We start from the raw sequence: 27,745 nt of genomic DNA on the forward strand, positions 1-27,745 counted from the left end.
TTAAACCAGCGTGGGTGGCACTGGGTGCAGGCGGCTAAAGTGTCTTGCCCAAGGACACAACCGCAGTGACTAGGATGGCGGAACCGGGGATCGAACCTGCAACCCTGAAGTTGCTGGCACAGCCGCTCTACCAACCGAGCTATACCGCCCATACCGGTCAAACCAATGCTGATACTTCACATTTTCAATACATTGAATGATTACATTTTTGATTATAATTATAACCAAACATAAATACAGTAACAATATCAATGAAATATTAAAATAATTTCCTTTTCTACGGAGATGTTAACGAGGCAGGAGAGTCTTCCAGCTCTGGCTTTTGCATTTTGTCCTAGCCCGGTCGCTGCTAGCCTGCTGTGTGTTGTGCAGCGCTCTGCATTAGGTGCACATCCTAATATGTCCGTGTGGAAACTCGTTCGGTACACCTCCGAACCGAACCAAAACCCCAAACAAATACACGTACCGTTACACCCCTAATAGTTATACACACTTCTTAAGCAATTCTCCAAAAATTTGAAAAAAATACATATATTTTTACAATTCCATCCATTTTATGATATTCACTTTTCGGCTAATACAGTTTCATTATCTCAACTTTATTATACGGTTATCTTATCTTTACTATAAAGCGGTCTGTCAATATTGTCTTGAAACTGATAGTATAGGTCGGGGGTCGGGTGGCTCTCTGGAGGTTTTTCAAAAAATGTATGAAAAATGGAAAAAGATGAGTGGGAAAAACATATTTTTTGTCTTAATATGGTTTCTGTAGGAGGAAAAACATGACACAAACCTCCCTAATTGTTGTAAAGCACACTGTTTGTATTAAACATGCTTCGCTAATTCGAATATTTGGCGAGCGCCGTTTTGTCCTACTAATTTTGACGGTCCTTGAACTCACCGTAGTTTGTTTACATGTATAACTTTCTCCGACTTTCTAAGACGTGTTTTATGCCACTTCTTTTTCTGTCTCATTTTGTCCACCAAACCTTTAACGTTGTGCATGAATGCACAAAGGTGAGTTTTGTTGATGTTATTGACTTGTGTAGAGTGCTAATTAGACATATTTGGTCACTGCATGACTGCAAGCTAATCGATGCTAACATGCTATTTAGGCTAGCTATATTGCATCATAATGCCTCATTTGTAGCTATATTTGAGCTCATTTGGTTTCCACTAAATTGGCCCTAGTGTGTGAATGTGAGTGTGAATGTTGTCTGTCAATCTGTGTTGGCCCTGCGATGAGGTGGCGACTTGTCCAGGGTGTACCCTGCCTTCCGCCCGATTGTAGCTGAGATAGGCGCCAGCGCCCCCCGCGACCCCGAAAGGGAATAAGCGGTAGAAAATGGATGGATGGATGGATGGATGGTTTCCTTTAAGACCTCTTAATTCAATTTATTTCTCATGACAAACTATCTGTATGTAATATGGCTTTTAATTTTGGCGGCTCCAGACAGATTTGTTTTTGTATTTTTCGTCCAAAATGGCTCTTTCAACATTTTGGGTTGCCGACCCCTGATATAGGTATATAGCTACCATGAATTGATTAACGTGGACCCCGACTTGAACAAGTTAACAAACCTATTGGGGTGATACCATTTAGTAGTCAATTGTACGCAATGTTTGATAACTAAATAAGTTAGTTTTTTATTTAACTTATTTCGAGGATGTCGTCGTGGCTTGTGCAGCCCTTTGAGACATTCGTGATTTGGGGTTATGTAAGTAAACATTGATTGATTGATTGATTGATTGATGAACACATGAACCTAAGGCAAATTAAATCAATCAAATACAGTACAAAACAAAAGACTCATAAAAAGTATGAAAAATAATGTACATAAAGTTAAGCTGTGCTAAAATGGCTAAAATTTAATAATTTTTTTGTTTATTTACTAAAATGTCAATTGAAAATTTGGTCGTAATTTTTGCACTTGAGAAAAATTCTTTTGAGTTAAGCTTCAGGCTTCTTCTGTTTGATAACTAAATAAGTTAGTTTCTTATTTAACTCATTTCGAGGATATCGTTGTGGCTTGTGCAGCCCTTTGAGACACTGGTGATTTAGGGCTACGTAAGTAAACATTGATTGATTGATTGATTGAATATGTACTGTACTGTGCAATCTACTAATAAAAGTCTCAATCAATCAATATATAATCAACAAAAAAAGTATTCTGATCGACTCTTTGACAAAGAACAGCTCCTCAATATCTACCTCCCTACAAAAGAGACAAATTAGCGACCCTGCAGACCTTTGTACTGGCTCGTATTGCCGCTCCGCTCTATCACTAAGACTTCTGGGTAATGTCTAAAAGCAACCAGTCACAGAACAAGCCAGCTTTCATCACTTCCAGAAAACATAACTCTCCACTACTCTGCTGAAGAATTTCAAACATACAGCAAAATAAGAGTTTCTAGAGTATGAAAACATAGTAGCTGTAGAAGGACTCCATGAAAAGATGGCATTGAACAAAAAAGGCGACTTGTGCATGGTACTCCGCAGTAGTCTAACACCCCCAAGTGTGCAGTACTTGCTTTATGGATGTTCTATGTATAGGACAGTAGCACGTTTGCCCAAAGGCAGCTGCCATGTCCAAACAGCTGTTTTTAATCAAGGACATGATTGGAACACGAGCCCCGAGGACTTCTCGACGGTCCTGGGCGAGGGGGCGGCTTATTGTTCCACCGGGAAGTGAAGCCACAAAGGATCTCTTTCTGGTCTCATTGCCCAAGTGACTAACTACTATTGTGAGCGCCCCCTTTTCCAATAATCTCCTGTTGCACACTGGGGTGCACGCTGGGGGTATTTAGGGGGTGAGTCATGGTCATTCCTGCAGTGGCGCACACACACACACACACACACACACACACTACTCGCAAGAGGTTTGGCGTGACAACCTTGTTCATCTTTTATTCCTGTTTTAGTGGTGGGCTTTGCTTGAAACACAATTATTTGCCCTTAAGAAATACTTTTTTGTAGTAAAAATATGATTATCTGTGGCCCCCTCCAAGGTTTCTCATTGTCATCCCATCATTGAGTTTTTCCTTGCCCTAATGTGGGATCTGAGCCCAGGATGTGTTTGTGGCTTGTGCAGCCCTTTGAGACACTTGTGATTTAGGGCTGTATAAGTAAACATTGATTGAGTGATGGATTGATTATAGGGATGCACCGATTAATCGGTAACCGAATATATTCGACCGAATATGGCAAAAAAAGCCACATTCGGCCTTCGGTGGAATGAGTTAAAAACAAGGCCGAATAGTGGCGTGTGACGCAATTTTTTGACGCGGTGACGCAATCAACCAACGTGCAGTGACGTTGGGATATGTTGTGTACCTGTATAAGTGTATGAGGTTACAATGTTGTGTACCTGTATAAGTGTATGAGGTTACAAGCACACACTTATTGAGATTTAGTGGGGCCTCTGTTTACATTATTAGCCTGTTGTGTAGGCTACCTGTATAAGTGTATGAGGTTACAAGCACACACTTAATTGAGATTTACTTGAGCCTTCTGTTTACATTATTAGCATATCTACTGTGGCTAAGCAGACTTTTGCCAAAAGGACAATAATTCTTTTGTTGTTGGTTTATCCACTTTAATGCACTTTATTTTTTGGGGGAATGCATGTTTTGTTTGAAGGCCTAATATAAATGAAAAACTTTGTGCTTTTTTTGAAAAGCAAAGGCTACTGGAATATTAAAAAAATGTCAATATTCAATAAAAAATTACTTTATTTGAAAAACATGTCTAAATATTTATTCTAGGCTATTTATGCAATATTTAAAAAATGTATGAAAAACTGCATTCATTATTCGGTATTCGGCCTTCGGCCAAGCGTTCAAATTGTATTCGGCTTCGGCCACAAATTTTCATTTCGGTGCATCCCTAATTGATTATCACAGTAAGTGTGTTATAAACATTCCTGACACTTCATTTTACACACCACTCTTTTTGGGGACTTTTGGTTTAGTTTATTATTCTTGAGTCAGTGGTCCACAAAATAAACAAACAGTTGTACATAAAAAACAGTTGGACATTCATAAATGGAAAATGTTGCAGAGCGAAAGGGTTTAGGCTGAAATTGAAGACTTATTGCGCTTAACCCTCTAAACCAGGGGTGTCCAAACTTTTTCCACTGAGGGCCGTACACTGAAAAATCAAAGCAAGCGGGGGCCAATTATTTTAAAAACCAATACAATATATGTATAAAAAAATATACATTTAGGCCTCCACTCAGGCTTGATCCCGGGGACCCCAAAGGGTTTTGGTCAAAATAAAATGTTAAAAATGTGTCAGTAGTCAGTATTATTATTTGTATTATTATTCAAGTTTTAAATCTCTAGTTCAACATTAGGTCTATCTGTCAATACGACCTTTTTAAAGATTTAGGTTGTATGCTCTTTTTGTCAAAGAAAACCATGTTTTTTTTAAAAAAAAAACCCACAAATATGCAATATTTTAACCCAATAACATTTTTAAGTAGAATATTTGAGATTATATAATAATTGGAGCCGTAAAAAGGTAAAAAACTCATAACACCATTGATTTTATTCATTATTATTTTTTGTGCAATGACACTTAAAAACAAAACACAAGTGTTAAAAAATAATAATATATATAATTTTTTTTTACTGTTTACTTTTAACACAATGGTCACGAGATCAACTTCAGATGTATTCGTCAATTATACGTTTTTTTTTTAGTTTATGTTTTTTGTTTGTTCGTTTTAGGCCCTTCTTTGAAAAAAACAGCTCAGTTTTTTATATGGCAAACAAAATATGCAACATTTGCCCCCAAAAATATCTCAAAGTGGAATATTTAATTTGATATATTTGGAGCCTTGAATTGGTCAATAATTGATAATTGATTTTGATTCACTATTTTTTTTTTTTTAAAGAAAGAAACTTCCTGCATGGCAGGTTTGTGTTATTAGAGTAAACATTGCAACAATTTCTTGTTACATTTCACCTGTTTGCTCTTTTATACCACTTTTTATGTTTTAAATTTTTTTCCATTGTATTTTTAAAATGTGCCGTGGGGCCTTTAAAAAATGACCTGCTATAAACAATGTAAATACAACATGAGCTTCCAAAAAACATGAAATTTCCTTTGCACAACATATAATAAATCCACCTTGTAGACAACATAAACACTGTTCCACGATATTTACTCAGTAAAGACATGTGAAATATCCTTGTGCACGTGTTAGTTAAACCTTTGTACCAACTTATACCACAATAACATCCTACCTTGGCCCTAATGCTGTGATTATATCGTAACACATCCCCAGTTATTAAGTCTCGCTATTGCAACATTTCCTCCTTACATCACACCTGCTTGCTCTTTTATTCCATTTGTTATGTAACAATTGGTATTTTTTAAATGGGCTTTAAAATAGTACTAGACCAGGGGTCGGGAACCTTTTGGCCGAGAGAGCCATGAAAGCCAAATATTTCAAAATGTATTCCCGTGAGAGCCATATAATATTTTTTAACACTGAATACAGCTAAATGCGTGCGTTTTGAAGTAAGACCAACATTTTTAGAGTATAATAAGTCTCCTATTCTTTTTAATAACATTGTTATTCTAAAGCTAACCAATAATAAATATAATACTTCTTCCCATTATTGCAACTTTGTCAGGGTTATTTGGTGTCGAACCCCAAGATGCAGAGATGGAGGCAGGCATGGAGTGAGCAAACATGATTTTAGTATAAATACTAAGACAAAACCAAACAAAGGGCTCAAACCAAAAGCGCGCACGTGGGCGGATAAAAAACAAAAGGCCTTTAGCTTAGAAGCTAACAAGAAACAAAAATGAACTTTAGCATGGAAGCTAGAGGATCACAAACAGAAAAACTGGAAATAGCTATGGCTAACAAAAACAGCTTACCGCTACGACGACCGGGACAAGATGTAGCATGACAGGTAATAGCTGTAACAAAACGACAGGTAGCACGACAAAAGTGACATGAGGCAACGACAATACAAATGACAATACAATAATCCAGCAACTGACACAAGACAAAGGAGGTACAAATAGGAGCCGGCTGATTGGCAACAGGTGTGGCCAGATGCCAATCAGCCGCAGCTGAAGGGGAACACAGCACTCAGGGAACAAGACAGGAAGATGACAAAACAAGAGCACTACACAGGAACTAAGGACAGGAAATACTAAACACACTGAGAATGAACACAGCACCCAGGGAACAAGACAAGAAGCTGACAAATTAAGAGCACTTGACAGGAACTAAAACACTGGAAATACTAAACACAGGAAACAGACAAATGCACAGGAAAAAACTAAAACATGGACAAACTGTCAAGGGCAAGCCTGACAAACTTCTTGAACAGGTGGGATAGAAAATGGATGGTTGGATTAAAATGAATGACAATGTTATATAATTTGAACGTCATTTTTAACACAGTGATTACCAGCGGAATTATTCATTACTTATCGTGTTAAGCAATGTCAGCTAAGATTTATCTGACAGCCAGATGCAGGCATCAAAAGAGCCACATCTGGCTCTAGAGCCATAGGTTTCCTACCCCTGTACTAGACCGACTTTCTTCACTCACCTCTGAGGCGCACACACACACACACACACGTTTAGTAGCAATGCTGTAATAAATATTACCAACATAAAATGTGCCCCCCCTGAGGGCGTTGGGGTGTGGCTAGTAAGCAGCGAGCAGGTCTGAGCAACCTTCAATCGATTCTCTCAAACAGGAAGTGCCTTTGTGTGGCAAGTTGTTGTGCACGCACACACTTTTGCATCCTCGCTCCCGATCACTTCCCCGTTGTCATGGCGTCCTTCCCTTTCCGCCGCCAGTTACAAAGCTCGACGCCCCCGACCCCGGGGAACCAGTTAGACGGGCCCACCCCCCGTTGACTGAGAAGTAGTGGAGATAGTAGCGTGCAACTGCAACTACTCAGCAACATGTGACCACAGCGGGGTTTTTTTCCTGTCGATGCCTTTTGAAGAGCAACTGCCATTTTAAGTGGTTCCCACATGCCCATGTTTATACCTCAAACACACAATGTAACACTTTCTACGCCATGTTTCTGCTTCAAACACATAATCACTTTCTACGCCATGTTTCTACTTCAAACACACAATGTAACACTTTCTATGCCATGTTTCTACTTCAAACACACAATGTAACACTTTCTATGCCATGTTTCTACTTCAAACACACAATGTAACACTTTCTACGCCATGTTTCTGCTTCAAACACAATCACTTTCTACGCCATGTTTCTGCTTCAAACACAAAATGTAACACTTTCTACGCCATGTTTCTGCTTCTAACACATAATGTAATACTTTATAAGCCATGTTTCTGCTTCAAACACACAAAGTAACACTTTCTACGCCATGTTTCTGCTTCTAACACATAATGTAATACTTTATAAGCCATGTTTCTGCTTCAAACACAAGAAGTAACACTTTATAAGCCATGTTTCTGCTTCAAACACAAGAAGTAACACTTTCTACGCCATGTTTCTGCTTCTAACACATAATGTAATACTTTATAAGCCATGTTTCTGCTTCAAACACAAGAAGTAACACTTTCTACGCCATGTTTCTGCTTCAAACACACAAGGTAACACTTTCTACACCATGTTTCTGCTTCAAACACAATGTAACACTTTCTACACCATGTTTCTGCTTCAAACACATAATCACTTTCTACGCCATATTTCTACTTCAAACACACAATGTAACACTTTCTATGCCATGTTTCTACTTCAAACACACAATGTAACACTTTCTACGCCATGTTTCTACTTCAAACACAATCACTTTCTACGCCATGTTTCTGCTTCAAACACAAAATGTAACACTTTCTACGCCATGTTTCTGCTTCTAACACATAATGTAATACTTTATAAGCCATGTTTCTGCTTCAAACACACAAAGTAACACTTTCTACGCCATGTTTCTGCTTCTAACACAATGTAATACTTTATAAGCCATGTTTCTGCTTCAAACACACAAAGTAACACTTTCTACGCCATGTTTCTGCTTCAAACACACAAAGTAACACTTTCTACACCATGTTTCTGCTTCAAACACAATGTAACACTTTCTACGCCATGTTTCTGCTTCAAACACATAATCACTTTCTACGCCATATTTCTACTTCAAACACACAATGTAACACTTTCTATGCCATGTTTCTACTTCAAACACACAATGTAACACTTTCTACGCCATGTTTCTACTTCAAACACAATCACTTTCTACGCCATGTTTCTGCTTCAAACACAAAATGTAACACTTTCTACGCCATGTTTCTGCTTCTAACACATAATGTAATACTTTATAAGCCATGTTTCTGCTTCAAACACAAAATGTAACACTTTCTACGCCATGTTTCTGCTTCTAACACAATGTAATACTTTATAAGCCATGTTTCTGCTTCAAACACACAAAGTAACACTTTCTACACCATGTTTCTGCTTCAAACACACAGAGTAACACTTTCTACACCATGTTTCTGCTTCAAACACAATGTAACACTTTCTACGCCATGTTTCTGCTTCAAACACACAAAGTAATACTTTCTACGCCATGTTTTTACTTCAAACACATAATGTAACACTTTCTACACCATGTTTCTGGTTCAAACACACAATGTAACACTTTCTACGTGATTTTTCTGCTTCTAACACATAATGTAACACTTTCTACGCCATGTTTCTTGTCCAAACACATCATGTAACACTTGTACACCATGTTTCTACTTCTAACACAATGGAACACTTTCTACACCATGTTTCTGGTTCAAACAATAACACTTTCTAAGCCCTGTTTCTGGTTCAAACACACAATTTAACACTTTCTACGCCATGTTTCTGCTTCTAACACAATGTAACACTTTCTATGTCATGTTTCAGCTTCAAACACACAAAGTAACACTTTCTACGCCATGTTTCTGCTTCTAACACATAATGTAATACTTTATAAGCCATGTTTCTGCTTCAAACACAAGAAGTAACACTTTCTACGCCATGTTTCTGCTTCAAACACACAAAGTAACACTTTCTACACCATGTTTCTGCTTCTAACACATAATGTAATACTTTATAAGCCATGTTTCTGCTTCAAACACACAAAGTAACACTTTTTACGCCATGTTTCTGCTTCAAACACACAAAGTAACACTTTCTACACTATGTTTCTGCTTCAAACACATAATGTAACACTTTCTACGCCATGTGTCTGCTTCAAACACACAAAGTAATACTTTCTACGCCATGTTTTTACTTCAAACACATAATGTAACACTTTCTACACCATGTTTCTGGTTCAAACACACAATGTAACACTTTCTACGCAATTTTTCTGCTTCTAACACATAATGTAACACTTTCTACGCCATGTTTCTTGTTCAAACACATCATGTAACACTCGTACACCATGTTTCTACTTCAAACACAATGTAACACTTTCTAAGCCCTGTTTCTGGTTCAAACACACAATTTAACACTTGCTACACCATGTTTCTGGTTCAAACACATAATGTAACACTTTCTACGCCATGTTTCTGCTTCAAACACATAATGTAACACTTTTTATGCCATTTTTCTGCTTCAAACACACAAAGTAACACTTTCTACGCCATGTTTCTGGTTCAAACACATAATTTAACACTTTCTACGCCATGTTTCTGCTTCAAACACACAAAGTAACACTTTCTACGCTATGTTTCTGGTTCAAACACATAATGTAACACTTTCTACGCCATGTTTCTGCCTCAAACACACAAAGTAACACTACGCCATGTTTCTTGTTCAAACACATAATGTAACACTTTCTACGCCATGTTTCTGCTTATAACACACAATGTAACACTTTTTACTAGGAGTGTAACAGTACGTGTATTTGTATTGAACCGTTTCGGTACTGGGGTTTCGGTTTTGTGCGCAGGTGTACCGAACGAGTTTCCACATGAACATATGAAATAGACGCCTAAGCTAAAGTCTTAACAAGCTGCTCTGCTTTCTGCCTCTGTCTCCGACACAGCACCCAGCATTGTCCCACCCACACAACCATCTGTATGGTTACAACCATAGCGGTAACAGTCAATCAGCAGTGCGTATTCAGAGCGGTAACAACCAATCAGCAGTGCGTTTTCAGAGCGCATGTAGTCAGCGCTTCAGCGTCGAGCAGATAGGTGTTTAACAGGTGAGTAGCGGACTTTCCCCAAATTATAATAAACACCTCCCAGTCAACATTCTAGATGACGTTCTAGAAACAAACTGCAGCTCAGCTCAGCTCGCTCGCAGTCCTGGCTTGAGGTGAAGGCTAATTAACTTTTAGCGTAACTTTAGCTCATTTTGCGGTGTGTGTGTTAGCCCATTGTGCAGTGTGTGTGTGTGTGTGTGTGTGCGTGCGTGTGTATGCTAGTGATATAATAATGTAAGTGCATCATTAAGCCTACATGAACTCCATGGTGTTCAGGGATGAATAGTCTCTCCTATTGCTATTGTACAATTTTTTCAGCTATAGTTACATTAATCATTAGTAATGTAGCAGCCTAGTTTTGAATGGCAGGGTCCCTGCTATCACATGTTGATAAAAGTATAACATTTACATAATAAAAATCAACTACATGCTTCCCAAATGCTGTAATAAATTAAGCATGATGAGTTAACTTGAATCTGTTTAATGTTGCAGTTTTTATATGTAGAAGAAAGAAAAGTTTTGTCATTTTATTTAATCTGAGCAACAATTTGAGGCAGTTTAATGTGGATTAACGTGGGCATAATTATTATAGTGTTCCCAATGTTAAAAGGATAATGCCATTGTTTACAAATTTGATAAATAACCCAAAAAATTATATTTTGTTTTCTTACTGTACCGAAAATGACCCGAACCGTGACCTCTAAACCGAGGTACGTACCGAACCGAAATGTTTGTGTACCGTTACACCCCTAATAAATATACCGTATTTCATTGAAATGCCGCAGGGTATATATAGTATGCGCCTGACTAGAATTACTGCCGGGTCAAACTCACTTTGCAAAATAATTAATGTATGCTTAGTATTACCGCCTGGTCAAACTCGTGATGTCACGAGTGACACTTCCCCTGTCATCATTTTCAGAATGGAGTAGGATGATTTCAATACCGGTAATTCAAAATTGCATAAGATTAAAAGCTATTCAGTAGGATTTAAGGTCCAAACTTACATCACACTCAAATATTTACTGAATGCATTTGGTAAGTGCCAGAGTGAGAAGAGGTATTAAAATAATTAGCGCATGCTTACTTTTACCGCATGCATTTGGTAAGTGCAGGATTGAGAAGAGGTTTTAAATTAATTGCGCCCCCGCGGCAATTCAAGGAAATATGTTATATATATATATATATATATATATATATATATATATATATATATACAGTGGGACAAAAAAGTATTTAGTCAGCCACCGATTGTGCAAGTTCTCCCACTTAAAATGATGACAGAGGTCTGTAATTTTCATCATAGGTACACTTCAACTGTGAGAGACAGAATGTGGAAAAAAAATCCAGGAATTTTAAAGAATTTATTTGTAAATGACGGTGGAAAATAAGTATTTGGTCACTTCAAACAAGGAAGATCTCTGGCTCTCACAGACCTCTTTAAGAAGCTCTTCTGTCCTCCACTCATTACCTGTATTAATGGCACTTGTTTGAACTCGTTATCTGTATAAAAGACACCTGTCCACTGCCTCAAACAGTCAGACTCCAAACTCCACTATGGCCAAGACCAAAAAGCTGTCGAAGGACACCAGGAAAAGAATTGTAGACCTGCACCAGACTGGGAAGAGTGAATCTACAATAGGCAAGCAGCTTGGTGTGAAAAAAATCAACTGTGGGAGCAATTATCAGAAAATGGAAGACATACAAGACCACTGATAATCTCCCTCAATCTGGGGCTCCACGCAAGATCTCATCCCGTGGGGTCAAAATGATCATGAGAACGGAAAGCAAAAATCCCAGAACCACACGGGAGGACTTGGTGAATGACCTGCAGAGAGCTAGGACCAAAGTAACAAAGGTTACCATCAGTAACACACTATACCGACAGGGAATCATATCCTGCAGTGCCAGACGTGTCCCCCTGCTTAAGCCAGTGCATGTCCAGGCCCGTCTGAAGTTTGCCAGAGAGCACATGGGAGAATGTCATGTGGTCAGATGAAACCAAAATAGTACTCTTTGGTATAAACTTGGAGGAAGAAGAATACTGAGTTGCATCCCAAGAACACCATACCTACTGTGAAGCATCGAGGTAGAAACATCATGCTTTGGGGCTGTTTTTCTGCTAAGGGGACAGGACGATTGATCCGTGTTAAGGAAAGAATGAATGGGGCCATGTATCGTGAGATTTTGAGCCAAAACCTCCTTCCATCAGTGAGAGCTTTGAATGGTTGACCAAATACTTATTTTCCACCATAATTTACAAATAAATTCTTTAAAATTTCTACAATGTGAATTCCTGGATTTTTTTCACATTCTGTCTCTCACAGTTGAAGTGTACCTATGATGGAAATCACAGACCTCTGTCATCATTTTAAGTGGGAGAACTTGCACAATCGGCGGCTGACTAAATACTTTTTTGCCCCAGTGTGTGTGTCTTTGAACAATCGGTATTTCTTTAGAATTTAAATGCGTAATATATATATATATATATATATATATATATATATACATACATTGTATTACATGTAGTCTATTATCTGAAAATTTGTCTGCCAAATTGTCCCTGAAACAGGGCTTCTTAAAACCGGATGTTGTCATGGTAACCACTTCTGCTGGCATGCGGCGTATTTTCCTGCACACACAAATGACAAAGCTCCACCAAAGGTGACGTAAAAGTCGCATTCGAGTCGCGTTGTCGTTGAGACTGCAGTCACATATGAAAATATCAGGTTATGGGATTCAAACTACCGTCTGTGTGGCCTGAATCCAACGTGAAAAGATGTGATTTGAAGCACTTTGGAGCGTTTAGACTGATCCGATCTGTGTTACTATTATAATGAAAACAATTGTTTACATGATTCACCTTATAGTACGTATTTTTAAAGACTTTATTGACTGAGACCCCTTTGGGTCCCCAAGACATTTTAAAAATGAAATATCCAAATGGGCCCCCACATGCTTTCATTTTCCAGTGTGTGGCTCTCAGTGGAAAGTTTGGACACCACAAAAATATGTGACGTAGCATATTAAAACAATATGTTTTCAAAATAAACTTCAACCAATCCGGTCAAGGTTCTACACGGCTGCCACTGGTCACATGTATTAACAGGAAATGTTTTAATGTAATAATGTGAGGGAACAATGTCAACACAACATTTAAACTAGCTCCCTTTTCGCTTGTATTAAAACGTATATAGTACACAATAAGTACCGTATTTCCGTAAATTTCCGCCGGGGTGCTAATTCATTTAAAACCCCTTCTCACTCCGGCGCTTACCAAAGGCATGCGGTAAATTTAGGCCTGCGCTTATAAATTTGAGTGTGATGTAAGGATACCATCCTTACACCCAACACCGACGTCCCAATGGGTGTGAGTTGTCCTTGCCCTTATGTGGGCCTACCGAGGATGTCGTAGTGGTTTGTGTTGTGGTTTGTGCAGCCCTTTGAGACACTAGTGATTTAGGGCTATATAAGTAAACATTAATTGATTGATTGATTGATGAAAAGCACATTTAATAAAAAAAAAACAACTTTATTATGGTCTTACCTTTACTTATAAATGAAGTCCATGCGCAGCTCCTTCTGATCAAAAGCATCGATAACTTGTTTATAGTAAAAGTCTCTGTCTCGATGGAGATCTTACTTTATTACCTCCTGCTTCGATTGAAAGTCCAGTTTAGAAAACTGTTTTATTTTAGATATGTAATCCTCCATGTTAAAAGTGCAAGCGAGAGGAAAAAATAAATGATCGCTGCTCACTCTTGCTGCTTGTTGTCACTTCTTCTGCAGCCTAGTAGTCGCAAGAAGGATCACTAGCGCCCTCTACCACCAGGAGGCGGGAGTCATTTAATGACTCATATTTGACACACGCAGCTGCGGTATATTAATAAAACATAGCTGCTTACTGTTCTTTTTAGCATCTTCAATAGCTTGGACCTTAAATCCTACTGAATAGCTCTTAATCTTCTTCCCTTTATGCGATTTCAAATGATTGAAATCAGCCTCCTCCATTTTGAAAATGATGACAGGTGAAGTGTCACTCGTGACGTGACGAGTTTGACCCGGTGGAAATTCTAGGCATATGCTAATTATTTTGCGAAACGAGTTTGACCCGGCAGTAATTCTAGGCAGGCGCATACTATATACCCGGCGGCAATTCAAGGAAATACGGTAAACAAAAAACTAAATTTCCATCTACTTTGGTTATTGCCGTCAAGTAATCTTATGTCCAAGGATTTTAAAAAATTAATCTGTCTAATCATGTCGGACTGATACCATTGTTATCGACACCACCACCGCCTGGTCGCTACTCACCATCTTATTCATTTTCTGTCAATAACTGCTCACTTTCTGCTGCTAGACTTCTTAAACTTTACCAAGCACCTGTGTCTTCTCTTGCTTGAAGCAGCTTCAGGGTTTGATTGATTGAAACTTTTATTAGTAGTTTGCACAGTACAGTAATATTCTGTACAATTGACCTCTAAAGGCAACACCCCAATAAGTTTTTCAACTTGTCAGCCTTCTTGTTCTTACTTGGTGCGTAACATGTTTATTTAGCCTCATCTTCCAGTGATACCAATATTTGTAACGGACGTATTACTTGCCAAATTGGAGGGGGTAAAAATTTACTTGGGCAAGTGGCTGCACACTGTGTATGGACATACAACATTAGGTGCTGTCAGCCGGGGGGATTAAAATTAGATCAAGTATCGGCCAAAGGGGATCGACTTTAATCATTGGCAACATACTTTTTCACACAAAAAAATCAGCTGATACTAATTGGTCGCATCCTTTTTATTTATTTTACATGGTTTTGTTTGTAAAACTATAATTATTTATATGTTTTCTATAACGCTTATCCTCATTAGTCACCGATTTTATAGGAGTGGATTGATTTATTTGATAAAAACGTACTGTTAATTAAAGAAGATCTCCATCGAAACAGACTTTTAAAACTGAAGAAAGATAAGAAAGACTTCTATAAACAAGTTATCGATGCCTTTGATCAGAAGGAGCTGCGCATGGTCTTCATTTTTAAGTAAAGGTAAGACCATAATAACCTTTGTTTTATTAAATGTGCTTTTCATGATGGTATCCTTACATCACACTCAAATTTTTAAGCGCAGGCCTAAATTTACTGCATGCCTTTGGTAAGTGCCGGAGTGAGAAGAGGTTTTAAATTAATTAGCGCCCCGGCGGCAATTCAAGGAAATACGGTTGGTTTTCGCACATGTAATATAACGATACAAAAATGTCATATCATGGTTACTGTCACTAAAATGATTACCGTTATTATTGTTACAGTAAATAAATATATACACCGGCCCCCAGACAAATTTGGTCTCTAAATCTGCCCCCCCTCAAGTCAAAATAATTGCCCAGGCGTGCTGTAAAGTGTGTCATCCGATGACCATTAATCGAACAAACTAATCGATACTAAAACAATCAATCGACAGCCTGCTCAACTTTTCCAAAACGCAAACAAAAAAAAGTGGACTTTTGGATAAATGCGTGGTTTGTTGTTTTATAATAACTAGTAAGTAAGTAGTGTTTACGTACTGGAACAGGAACAACAACCTGGAACAACTCAAATGGAAAAGCCCCTCCCCCGCCAGACTGCAGCAGCAGTGTGTGAACACACACACACACACACACACACACACACACACATTCTTGTATTTATCTTCTTGAGACCTGAGAAAAATGCCTCCCTCTTTAGGACCACCCTTTCCGAGATGTGTATTTACAACATTAGTAATACATAAATACTATGCAAATACAAAAAAGCTTGTTGTGAAAAATGAGTTGGAATTTCACAAGAAAAAGGTCAAAATTTCACAAGAAAAACTGAACACGTATGCAATGTTATGATAAAAGTTGGAATTTTACTCAATAACAGTCGCAAATTTTAAAAGAAAAGCTCGACATTTTGGCACCTTTATGAAAAGAGTTGTCATTTTACTTGACAAAAGTCACAATATTATAAGAAAACTGTAAAATGTTGGCAATATTATAATAATAATCAGAATTTCACTTGGCAAAAATATGACAAAAGTCATTATTTTACTCCAAAAATTTCCCTATTTTACAAGAACAAAAAAATGGCAATATTGTGATAAATGTGAGAATTATATATGACAAATGTCACGGTTTTGCATGAAAAAGAAACAATTTTACGAGAAAACATGGCAACATTACAGAAACAGAAATATGATAAAGTTGTTCTCAATTTGAAAAGAAAAACATTGTGAGCAAAAGACTGCTTTCAGTTCATTTTTCTTTTCAATTTTTTACACACACTTGTTATTTCATATGTTTACCAGAGGGGGAGCACTTTTAAAAGCGACACACAGTCAATGTGAACAATCCCTCCTTTTTGGGATCATTCTCATTTTTATGGATATCACCACAAAGGAGACATTGTCTATTAGATGCAATGTTATTGGGGCCATCATTTATGTCATCACTTCTTCACACCTCCTCATATGGAACATACTTTACTTTCTTCATGTCTCAAGAAGGCTAGAAATACCAGAACACACACACATTATTTTATTTCGTACCTTCTTGAGACCTTTTGAAAAATGCCTACTTCTTTAGGACCATCCTTTTTAGATATATAAAGATTTGTATTTACAAAATTAATATTATATACATAATATGCAAATATAAAAAAGGTAAGCTTTTAGGTATTTTTTGTTTTAGGTTGGTAATTGATTTTTAATCTAAATTATTTACTTCGTTATTACAGTATGTCTCTATATACATTATTATTTATTTCATACATTTTGGCCAAAGGGACGCATTTCAATTTCTTACTCACACCTGTTAGTTCATATGTTGACCAGAGGGGGAGCACTTTTAAAAGCGTTTTTAATCTGCATTATTTACTTCAAGTTATTACAATATATCTCTATATACATAGTTTTTGTTTTTAAATAATTTTGACCAAAGAGGGCGTATTTCAATTTCTTACACACACTTGTTATTTCATATGTTGACCCCTGTCCATTTGAAAAATCCCTCCTTTTTTGGGACCACCCTCTTTTTGATAGTCACCACAAATGAGACATTGTTTATTAGATGCAATGTTATTGGGACCATCCTTTATGTCATCACTTCTTCACACCTCCTCATATGGAAGATACCTTTCCTTCTTCATGTCTCAAGAAGGCTAGAAATACAAGAACACACACTTGTATTTTTTACCTTCTTGAGACCTTTGAAAAATGCCTACCTCTTTAGGACCACCCTTTCTAGATATATAAAGATTTGTTTTTACAACATTATTAATATATACATACTAATCAAATATAAAAAAGGTAAGCTTTTAGGATTTTTTTATTTTATGTTTGTAATTGTTTTTCAATCTTCATTATTTACTTTATTACAATATGTCTCTATATACATCTTTATTTTATTAATTTTGACCAAAGGGGGCGCATTTCAATTCCTTACACACACTTGTTATTTCATATGTTGACCAGAGGGGGAGCACTTTTAAAAGCGTTTGCAATCTGCATTATTTACTTCGTTATTACAATATATCTCTATATACATAGTTTTTTTTTTTAAATAATTTTTTACCAAAGGGGGAGCATTTCAATTTCTTACACACACTTGTTATTTCATATGTTGACCCCTGTCCATTTGAAAAATCCCTCCTTTTTGGGACCACCCTCTTTTCGATAGACAATGTCTCATTTGTGGTGACTATTAGATGCAATGTTATTGGGACCATCCTTTATGTCATCACTTCTTCACACCTCCTCATATGGAAGATACCTTTCCTTCTTCATGTTTCAAGAAGGCTAGAAATACAAGAACACACACTTGTATTTTTTACCTTCTTGAGACCTTTGAAAAATGCCTACCTCTTTAGGACCACCCTTTCTAGATATATAAAGATTTGTTTTTACAACATTAATAATATAAACATACTAATCAAATATAAAAAAGGTAAGCTTTTAGGATTTTTTTATTTTATGTTTGTAATTGTTTTTCAATCTTCATTATTTACTTTATTACAATATGTCTCTATATACATCTTTATTTTATTAATTTTGACCAAAGGGGGCGCATTTCAATTCCTTACACACACTTGTTATTTCATATGTTGACCAGAGGGGGAGCACTTTTAAAAGCGTTTGCAATCTGCATTATTTACTTCGTTATTACAATATATCTCTATATACATAGTTTTTTTTGTTGTTTTTTTTTTTAATATTTTTTTACCAAAGGGGGAGCATTTCAATTTCTTACACACACTTGTTATTTCATATGTTGACCCCTGTCCATTTGAAAAATCCCTCCTTTTTGGGACCACCCTCTTTTCGATAGACAATGTCTCATTTGTGGTGACTATTAGATGCAATGTTATTGGGACCATCCTTTATGTCATCACTTCTTCACACCTCCTCATATGGAAGATACCTTTCCTTCTTCATGTCTCAAGAAGGCTAGAAATACAAGAACACACACTTGTATTTTTTACCTTCTTGAGACCTTTGAAAAATGCCTACCTCTTTAGGACCACCGTTTCTAGATCTATAAAGATTTGTATTTACAACATTATTAATATATACATACTAATCAAATATAAAAAATGTAAGCTTTTAGGATTTTTTTATTTTATGTTTAATTTTTTTTTCAATCTTCATTATTTACTTTATAACAATATGTCTCTATATACATCTTTATTTTATTAATTTTGACCAAAGGGGGCGCATTTCAATTCCTTACACACACTTGTTGTTTCATATGTTGACCAGAGGGGGAGCACTTTTTAAAAGCGACACACAGTCAATTAGAAAAATCCCTCTTTTTTGGGACCACCCTCATTTTGATAGATGTCACCACAAATGAGGTATTGTCTATTACAGGGGTTGGGAACCTTTTTGGCAAAGAGAGCCAAAAAGCCAAATATTTCAAAATTTCCACAAGAGCCATATAATATTTTTCTTAAGGTAGAAAAGCGCTATACAAGTACAACCCATTTATCATTTATTTAACTCTGAACACAACTAAACATGTGCATTTTTAAGTAAGTCCAAAATTTCTAGGGTATAAGAGGTCTCTTATTCTTTGTAATAACATTGTTATTCTGAAGCTAACTGTGGAGGGGGCGTGGCCTGCGGGCCTGCAGCGAACTGGGGTGTGCCAGGACAGGCCTCGAAATCAGCGAAAGGTGCCTAGATGGTCCACCTGGGCCTTGATATCTAATCACCTGTCGCTCTGTTTTAAGCAGTAGCCAGTAGGAGAGACAGGGTTGGGGCTGGAGCCAGAGCGCGAGCGAGAACGAAAGACAAAAATACAATTGCTGGACACCAACTGAGAGACTTATTGAAAAATAAAACAATATTGTAACCCTGAAACAGGCTCTCATGTCGGTACTTGGTGGTCTGAAGAACCCCCAGAGGGGCAAGTCCCACACTAACCAATAATAAATAAATTACTTCTCACCATTACGCAACTTCTTGAACAGGTGCGGTAGAAAACGGATGGATGGAATAAAAATGCATGAGAATGTTTTATATTTTGAAGGTTATTTTTAACACTGTGATTACAAGTGGAATCCTTCATTACTTATCGTGTTAAGCAATGTCAGCTCAGATTTATCGGAGAGCCAGATGCAGTCATCAAAAGAGCCACATCTGGCTCTAGAGCCATAGGTTCCCTATCCCTGGTCTATTAGATGCAATGTTATTGGGACAATCATTTATGTCCTCACTTGTTCACACCTCCCCATATGCAAGATACTTTTCCTTCTTTAGGTCTCAAGAAGGCAAAAAATACAAGAACACACACTTGTATTTTTTACCTTCTTGAGACCTTTGAAAAATGCCTACCTCTTTAGGACCACCCTTTCTAGATATATAAATATTTGTATTTACAACATTATTAATATATACATACTAATCAAATATAAAAAAGGTAAGCTTTTAGGAATTGTTTATTGTCTTCATTATTTACTTTATTACAATATGTCTCCATATACATTTTATTAATTTTGACCAAAGGGAGCGCATTTCAATTCCTTACACACACTTGTTATTTCATATGTTGACCAGAGGGGGAGCACTTTTTAAAAGCGACACAGTCAATTAGAAAAATCCCTTTTTTGGGACCACCCTCATTTTGATAGATATCACCACAAATGAGACATTGTCTATTAGATGCAATGTTATTGGGACCATCATTTATGTCCTCACTTGTTCACACCTCCTCATATGCAAGATACTTTTCCTTCTTTAGGTCTCAAGAAGGCAAAAAATACAAGAATAATAACCCGCACGCACGCGCACACACACACTCACACACTTGTGGTGCGTTCACAGACAGTCTGGCCACTTTGAACAACCTCGACTCTTATCTTCCGGGCGGTGCTCGTCACTTAAACAGAAATAAAAGGCGACAGTGTCCATCTTTGCTTCAAAGTCCCCTCCATCTCCCTTCAACGTCTGCAGTTCTCCGTGATGCCTTCAGGGGCAAACCTGTTGCGTTCATGGTCAACATTTTTTTTTTTTATGCCGGACAAAACCGTGTACATGCGAAGGTAATTGGCGTCATTTTGTGGGTAAAAATAACAAGTGACAGGGCGATGTTTGCGGTTGTGGAGGGAGAGGAAAAAAGAAGGCAGTGTTCGATGGAAGGAGGGAGGGAAGGGAGGGAGGGCCCTTGGAGACATGTGAGTCGTGATCGCTTCCACGGCAGCGTTTTCACACGGCGAACATATGATTTACACGCACTTTTTTCAATCACAGTAGCGAGGATGGCCATCAAGACCAGAAGCAAAAGAGACAATTAGCGGCTTAGTAACAGGCGGTCTCGTGTTACGACAGGGGTCGGCAACCCACGGCTCCCGAGCCGCATGCGGCTCTTTGATTACTCTGATGTGTCTCAGCTGCTAAATGGCCGACCCCAACGACTATTCCGGGACTTTTTCAGATTTTAATGCTTCTCTCAGAAATCACCCGGGGATAACATTCTCCAGCTTTCACCTGGACTTCAATACGGAGTGTGTGCAGTGATGGCAATGCCTTTAACCTCCTCTACAACATGTCGACTGGTCACAAGTTATATTCAGCCTCTATTAACACACGAAAGGGACGGCAACACACACTTGTTCAACAGCCATACAGGTTACATTGCAATATAAACAACTTTAACACTCTTACTAATATGCGCCACACTGTGAGCCCACACCATACAAGAATGACAAACACATTTCGGGAGAACATCTGCACTGTAACATAACATAAACACAAAAGAACAAATACCCAGAATCCCACGCATCCTTAAATTAAAGTACCAATGATTGTCACACACATACTAGATGTGGCGAAATTATTTTCTGCATTTGACCCATCACCCTTGATCAGCTGTGGGCAGGAATCATTTATGGTGTTCCAACCCTTAATGCTGAGTATGACTCGGCCGGGATTTGAACTCACAACCTACCGATCTCGGGGCGGACACTCTAACCGCTAGGCCACTGAGTAGTAGTAGTAGATACTCTTCCAAACCCCGCCCACCTCAACCTACGCACGGAGGGGTGGGAGGAGGGTTGGGTTGGTGGTAGCTGGGTGTATAATGTAGCCTGGAAGAGTTAGGGATACATGGGATTCTGGATATTTGTTATGTCGTGTTTATGTTGTGTTTTTAATTGATTCCGTACAATTGTTCACTAAATGGTAACACCCGACTAAGTTTTTCAACTTGTTTAAGTCGGAGTTCCACGTTAACACGTTAATCAATTCATGGTAAATGGTTATAGTGCGGATTTTTCCCCGAAATGTGTTTGCCATTGTTGTTTGGTGTGGGTTCCCAGTGTGGCGCATATTAGTAACACTATTAAAGTTGCTTAAACTACCTAAAAATAAACCCACATAAGAAACCAAGAACTCGCCCTCGATCATTCTACAGTTAGAACGTCATTGGGCAGACACGCTCTTTATACACGTCACTCTAACCACTAGGCCACTGAGTTGTAGTAGTAGTTACTCTTCCGAGCTACATTATACACCACCGATAGCACCAAACCCCGCCCACCTCAACCGACACACAGAGGGGTGGGAGGAGGGTTGGCTTGGTGGTAGCTGGGTGTATAATGTAGCCTGGATGAGTTAGGGATACATGGGATTCTGGGTATTTGTTATGTTGTGTTTTTGATTGATTGATACTTTTATTAGTAGATTGCACAGTTCAGTACATATTCCGTACAATTGTTCACTAAATGGTAACACCCGAATAAGTTTTTCAACTTGTTTAGGTCGGAGTCCACGTTGATCAATTCATGGTAAATGGTTATAGTGCGGATTTTTTCCCGAAATGTGTTTGCCATTCTTGTTTGGTGTGGGTTCGCAGTGTGGCACATATTAGTAACAGTCTTAAAGTTGTTTAAACTGCCTAAAAATAAACCCACATAAGAAACAAAGAACTCACCCTCGATCAATTCTACAGTTAGAACGTCATTGGGCAGACACGCTCTTTATACACGTCTCTCTAACCACTAGGCCACTGAGTTGTAGTAGTAAGTACTCTTCCGAGCTACATTATACACTCCCGTTAGCACCAAACCCCGCCCACCTCAACCTACGCACGGAGGGTTGGGTTGGTGGTAGCTGGGTGTATAATGTAGCCTTGAATAGTTAGGGATACATGGGGTTCTGGGTATTTTTATGTTGTGTTTTTGATTGATTGATACTTTTATTAGTAGATTGCACAGTTCAGTACATATTCCGTACAATTGTTCACTAAATGGTAACACCCGAATAAGTTTTTCAACTTGTTTAAGTCGGAGTCCACGTTAATCAATTTACGGTAAATGATTATAGTGCGGATTTTTTCCTGAAATGTGTTTGCCATTCTTGTTTGGTGTGGTTCGCAGTGTGGCGCATATTAGTAACAGTCTTAAAGTTGCTTAAACTGCCTAAAAATAAACCCACATAAGAAACCAAGAACTCGCCCTCGATCATTCTACAGTTAGAACGTCATTGGGCAGACACGCTCTTTATACACGTCACTCTAACCACTAGGCCACTGAGTTGTAGTAGTAGTTACTCTTCCGAGCTACATTATACACCCCCGTTAGCACCAAACCCCGCCCACCTCAACCTACGCACGGAGGGTTGGGTTGGTGGTAGCTGGGTGTATAATGTAGCCTTGAATAGTTAGGGATACATGGGATTCTGGGTATTTTTATGTTGTGTTTTTGATTGATTGATACTTTTATTAGTAGATTGCACAGTTCAGTACATATTCCGTACAATTGTTCACTAAATGATAACACCCGAATAAGTTTTTCAACTTGTTTAGGTCGGAGTCCACGTTGATCAATTCATGGTAAATGGTTATAGTGCGGATTTTTTCCCGAAATGTTTGCCATTCTTGTTTGGTGTGGGTTCGCAGTGTGGCACATATTAGTAACAGTCTTAAAGTTGTTTAAACTGCCTAAAAATAAACCCACATAAGAAACAAAGAACTCACCCTTGATCAATTCTACAGTTAGAACGTCATTGGGCAGACACGCTCTTTATACACGTCTCTCTAACCACTAGGCCACTGAGTTGTAGTAGTAAGTACTCTTCCGAGCTACATTATACACCCCCGTTAGCACCAAACCCCGCCCACCTCAACCTACGCACGGAGGGTTGGTGGTAGCTGGGTGTATAATGTAGCCTTGAATAGTTAGGGATACATGGGGTTCTGGGTATTTTTATGTTGTGTTTTTGATTGATTGATACTTTTATTAGTAGATTGCACAGTTCAGTACATATTCCGTACAATTGTTCACTAAATGGTAACACCCGAATAAGTTTTTCAACTTGTTTAAGTCGGAGTCCACGTTAATCAATTTACGGTAAATGATTATAGTGCGGATTTTTTCCTGAAATGTGTTTGCCATTCTTGTTTGGTGTGGTTCGCAGTGTGGCGCATATTAGTAACAGTCTTAAAGTTGCTTAAACTGCCTAAAAATAAACCCACATAAGAAACCAAGGACTCGCCCTCGATCATTCTACAGTTAGAACGTCATTGGGCAGACACGCTCTTTATACACGTCACTCTAACCACTAGGCCACTGAGTTGTAGTAGTAGTTACTCTTCCGAGTTACATTATACACCACCGTTAGCACCAAACCCCGCCCACCTCAACCGACGCACAGAGGGGTGGGAGGAGGGTTGGGTTGGTGGTAGCTGGGTGTATAATGTGGCCTGGATGGGTTAGGGATACATGGGATTCTGGGTATTTGTTATGTTGTGTTTTTGATTGATTGATACTTTTATTAGTAGATTGCACAGTTCAGTACATATTCCGTACAATTGTTCACTAAATGGTAACACCCGAATAAGTTTTTCAACTTGTTTAGGTCAGAGTCCACGTTAATCAATTCATGGTAAATGGTTATAGTGCGGATTTTTTCCCGAAATGTGTTTGCCATTCTTGTTTGGTGTGGGTTCGCAGTGTGGCGCATATTAGTAACAGTCTTAAAGTTGTTTAAACTGCCTAAAAATAAACCAACATAAGAAACAAAGAACTCACCCTCGATCAATTCTACAGTTAGAACGTCATTGGGCAGACACGCTCTTTATACACGTCACTCTAACCACTAGGCCACTGAGTTGTAGTAGTAAGTACTCTTCCGAGCTACATTATACACCCCCGTTAGCACCAAACCCCGCCCACCTCAACCGACGCACGGAGGGGTGGGAGGAGGGTTGGGTTGGTGGTAGCTGGGTGTATAATGTGGCCTGGACGGGTTAGGGATACATGGGATTCTGGGTATTTGTTATGTTGTGTTTTTGATTGATTGATACTTTTAGTAGTAGATTGCACAGTTCAGTACATATTCCGTACAATTGTAAGTTTTTCAACTTGTTTAAGTCGAGGTCCACGTTAATCAATTCATGGTAAATGGTTATAGTGCGGATTTTTTCCCAAAATTTGTTTGCCATTCTTGTTTGGTGTGGGTTCACAGTGCGGCGCATATTAGTAACAGTCTTAAAGTTGTTTAAACTTCCTAACAATAAACCCACATAAGAAACCAAAAACTCGCCCTCGATCAATTCTACAGTTAGAACGTCATTGGGCACACACGCTCTTTATACACGTCACTCTAACCACTAGGCCACTGAGTTGTAGTAGTAAGTACTCTTCCGAGCTACATTATACACCCCCGTTAGCCCCAAACCCCGCCCACCTCAACCTACGCACGGAGGGTTGGGTTGGTGGTAGCTGGGTGTATAATGTAGCCTGGACGAGTTAGGGATACATGGGATTCTGGGTATTTTTTATGTTGTGTTTTTGATTGATTGATACTTTTATTAGTAGATTGCACAGTTCAGTACATATTCCGTACAATTGTTCACTAAATGGTAACACCCGAATAAGTTTTTCAACTTGTTTAAGTCGGAGTCCACGTTAATCAATTCATGGTAAATGGTTATAGTGCGGATTTTTTCCCGAAATGTGTTTGCCATTCTTGTTTGGTGTGGGTTCGCAGCGTAGCGCATATTAGTAACAGTCTCAAAGTTGCTTAAACTGCCTGACAATAAACCCACATAAGAAACCAAGAACTCACCCTCGATCAATTCTACAGTTAGAACGTCATTGGGCAGACACGCTCTTTATACACGTTACTCTAACCACTAGGCCACTGATGGTAAATGGTTATAGTGCGGATTTTTTCCCGAAATGTGTTTGCCATTCTTGTTTGGTGTGGGTTCACAGTGTGGCGCATATTGGTAACAGTCTTAAAGGTGCTTAAACTGCCTAACAATAAACTCACCTAAAAAACCAAGAACTCGCCCTCGATCATTCTACAGTTAGAACGTCATTGGGCAGACACGATCCTTATACACGTCACTCTGGTCCGCATGGAGCTGGAGGGAGCGTGGCCTCCAAATCCGCCTGAATTTCGGGAGCAAATTTGTTCCGGGAGGTTTTCAGGAGAGGTGTTGAATTTCGGGAGTCTCCCGGAAAATCCGGGAGGGTTGGCAAGTATGGAAAAGGGGCAAAACGGCTCTTTGAGTTGTAAAGCTTGCGACCATCTGGAGGAGAGATTCAGACTCCGACCAAACAACTTTCACCTTCGGCTTAAGTGGGGGAAAAAGTCCCGTCCTTCAGACGTGACCTTTTTCCGTCTGCTCGGTAAAAAAAAAAAAAAAAAAAAAATCAATGACGCCCTTCATCGTCATTGAACGTTAAATTGTTAAAAAAAAAATTAATTCAATCATCGCCTTTTAAAAAAAAAAAAAAGTTGCTGTGGACGGACTTGGCGATGATAGATAAAACGACACAGAAATGATGAATAAACGCAGATAGCAGGGGGGGGAAACAAGTCACGACGCAGCTCGGAGCTCGAACAGGTGCTCGCAAACACCAGAAAATGGACGCCGAGTCCCAGAAAAAAGATTTTTTTTTTTTTTTAAGAGTTAGCGCGAAAGAAGAAGTAGAAGAAGCAGCTAAGCTAACAAGCTAATAGAAGTCACAACTCACTCCAACTGACGCCAGTTCGACCCAGAAACTCTTTCTTCTCCGAATTCCACACGAATGTCCTCCAGCCGCCGTCCGCCTCCTTGTTGTTCCCCGACATGCTGACAAGATGCCGGCTACGATCACACTTTTTCTGTCTTCTTGCTTCTTTTCTTCAAGCCCGCGGACTGTGTGCGCACTGATCAGCAGACACCGCAAAAAGACAATTTGTCTGCTTCTTGCCCCTCTCTCTCTCTCTCTCTCTCTCTCTCTCTCTCTCTCTCTCTCTCTCTCTCTCTCTCTCTCTCTCTCTCTCTCTCTCTCCATGCGCGGGAGCGAATCACTGAGTGGTGTTGCTTTATGACGTCACGCCAAGGAGGGGTTTTGGGGGCGGGGCTAGGGGCTCTGCTTTGAACCCACTTAAAACGTCGAGTAATTATAGTCGTTCTGCAACAGGTTTTTTTTTTTTTTTTTTTTCCAAAACTTTTATTTATAATATTCAACATTGATTAAGCAGAGGTAGGGAACCTGTGGCTCTTTTGATGACTGCATCTGGCTCTCGGATAAATCTGAGCTGATGTGCCATGGGTTGCCACGGGTCTGCCCTACCCATGGCAAAGGACTCCACATTTTTTTCAAATTCAAGACAAAGTTATATGTTTTTGCTAACATTTTAGTATGGGGAACATATTCTAAGTAACAAAGACTTAATTTAGAGTTATTTGGACACTAGGGGAACATATTCTAAGTCAGGGGTCACCAACGCGGTGCCCGCGGGCACCAGGTCGCCCGTAAGGACCAGATGAGTCGCCCGCTGGCCTGTTCTAAAAATAGCTCAAATAGTGAATTATATTTATATAGCACTTTTCTCTAGTAACTCAAAGCGCCTTACATAGTGAAACCCAATATCTAAGTTACATTTAAACCAGTGTGGGTGGCACTGGGAGTACGTGGGTAAAGTGCCTTGCCCAAGGACACAACGACAGTGACTAGGATGGCTGAAGCGGGAATCGAACCTGCAACCCTCAAGTTGCTGGCACGGCCACTCTACCAACCGAGCTATACCGCCCCACTTA

At 38.8% G+C, this 27,745-nt stretch overlaps 1 protein-coding gene across 1 annotated transcript in view; it reads right to left on the reverse strand.

The window, feature by feature from the left end:
• Positions 1-26,915, reverse strand: part of atp1b1a (ATPase Na+/K+ transporting subunit beta 1a) — a 61,642-nt gene extending 34,727 nt beyond the window's left edge. The window contains exon 1 of the mRNA XM_061888311.1: positions 26,694-26,915. Within this exon, the coding sequence (XP_061744295.1) occupies positions 26,694-26,790 (97 nt within the window). The 5' untranslated portion in view covers positions 26,791-26,915. The remainder of the gene's footprint in view (positions 1-26,693) is intronic.
• Positions 26,916-27,745: the final 830 nt, after the last annotated feature.

Source organism: Nerophis ophidion, linkage group LG26 (genome assembly GCF_033978795.1).
Source record: "Nerophis ophidion isolate RoL-2023_Sa linkage group LG26, RoL_Noph_v1.0, whole genome shotgun sequence".
Lineage (NCBI taxonomy): Eukaryota > Metazoa > Chordata > Actinopteri > Syngnathiformes > Syngnathidae > Nerophis > Nerophis ophidion.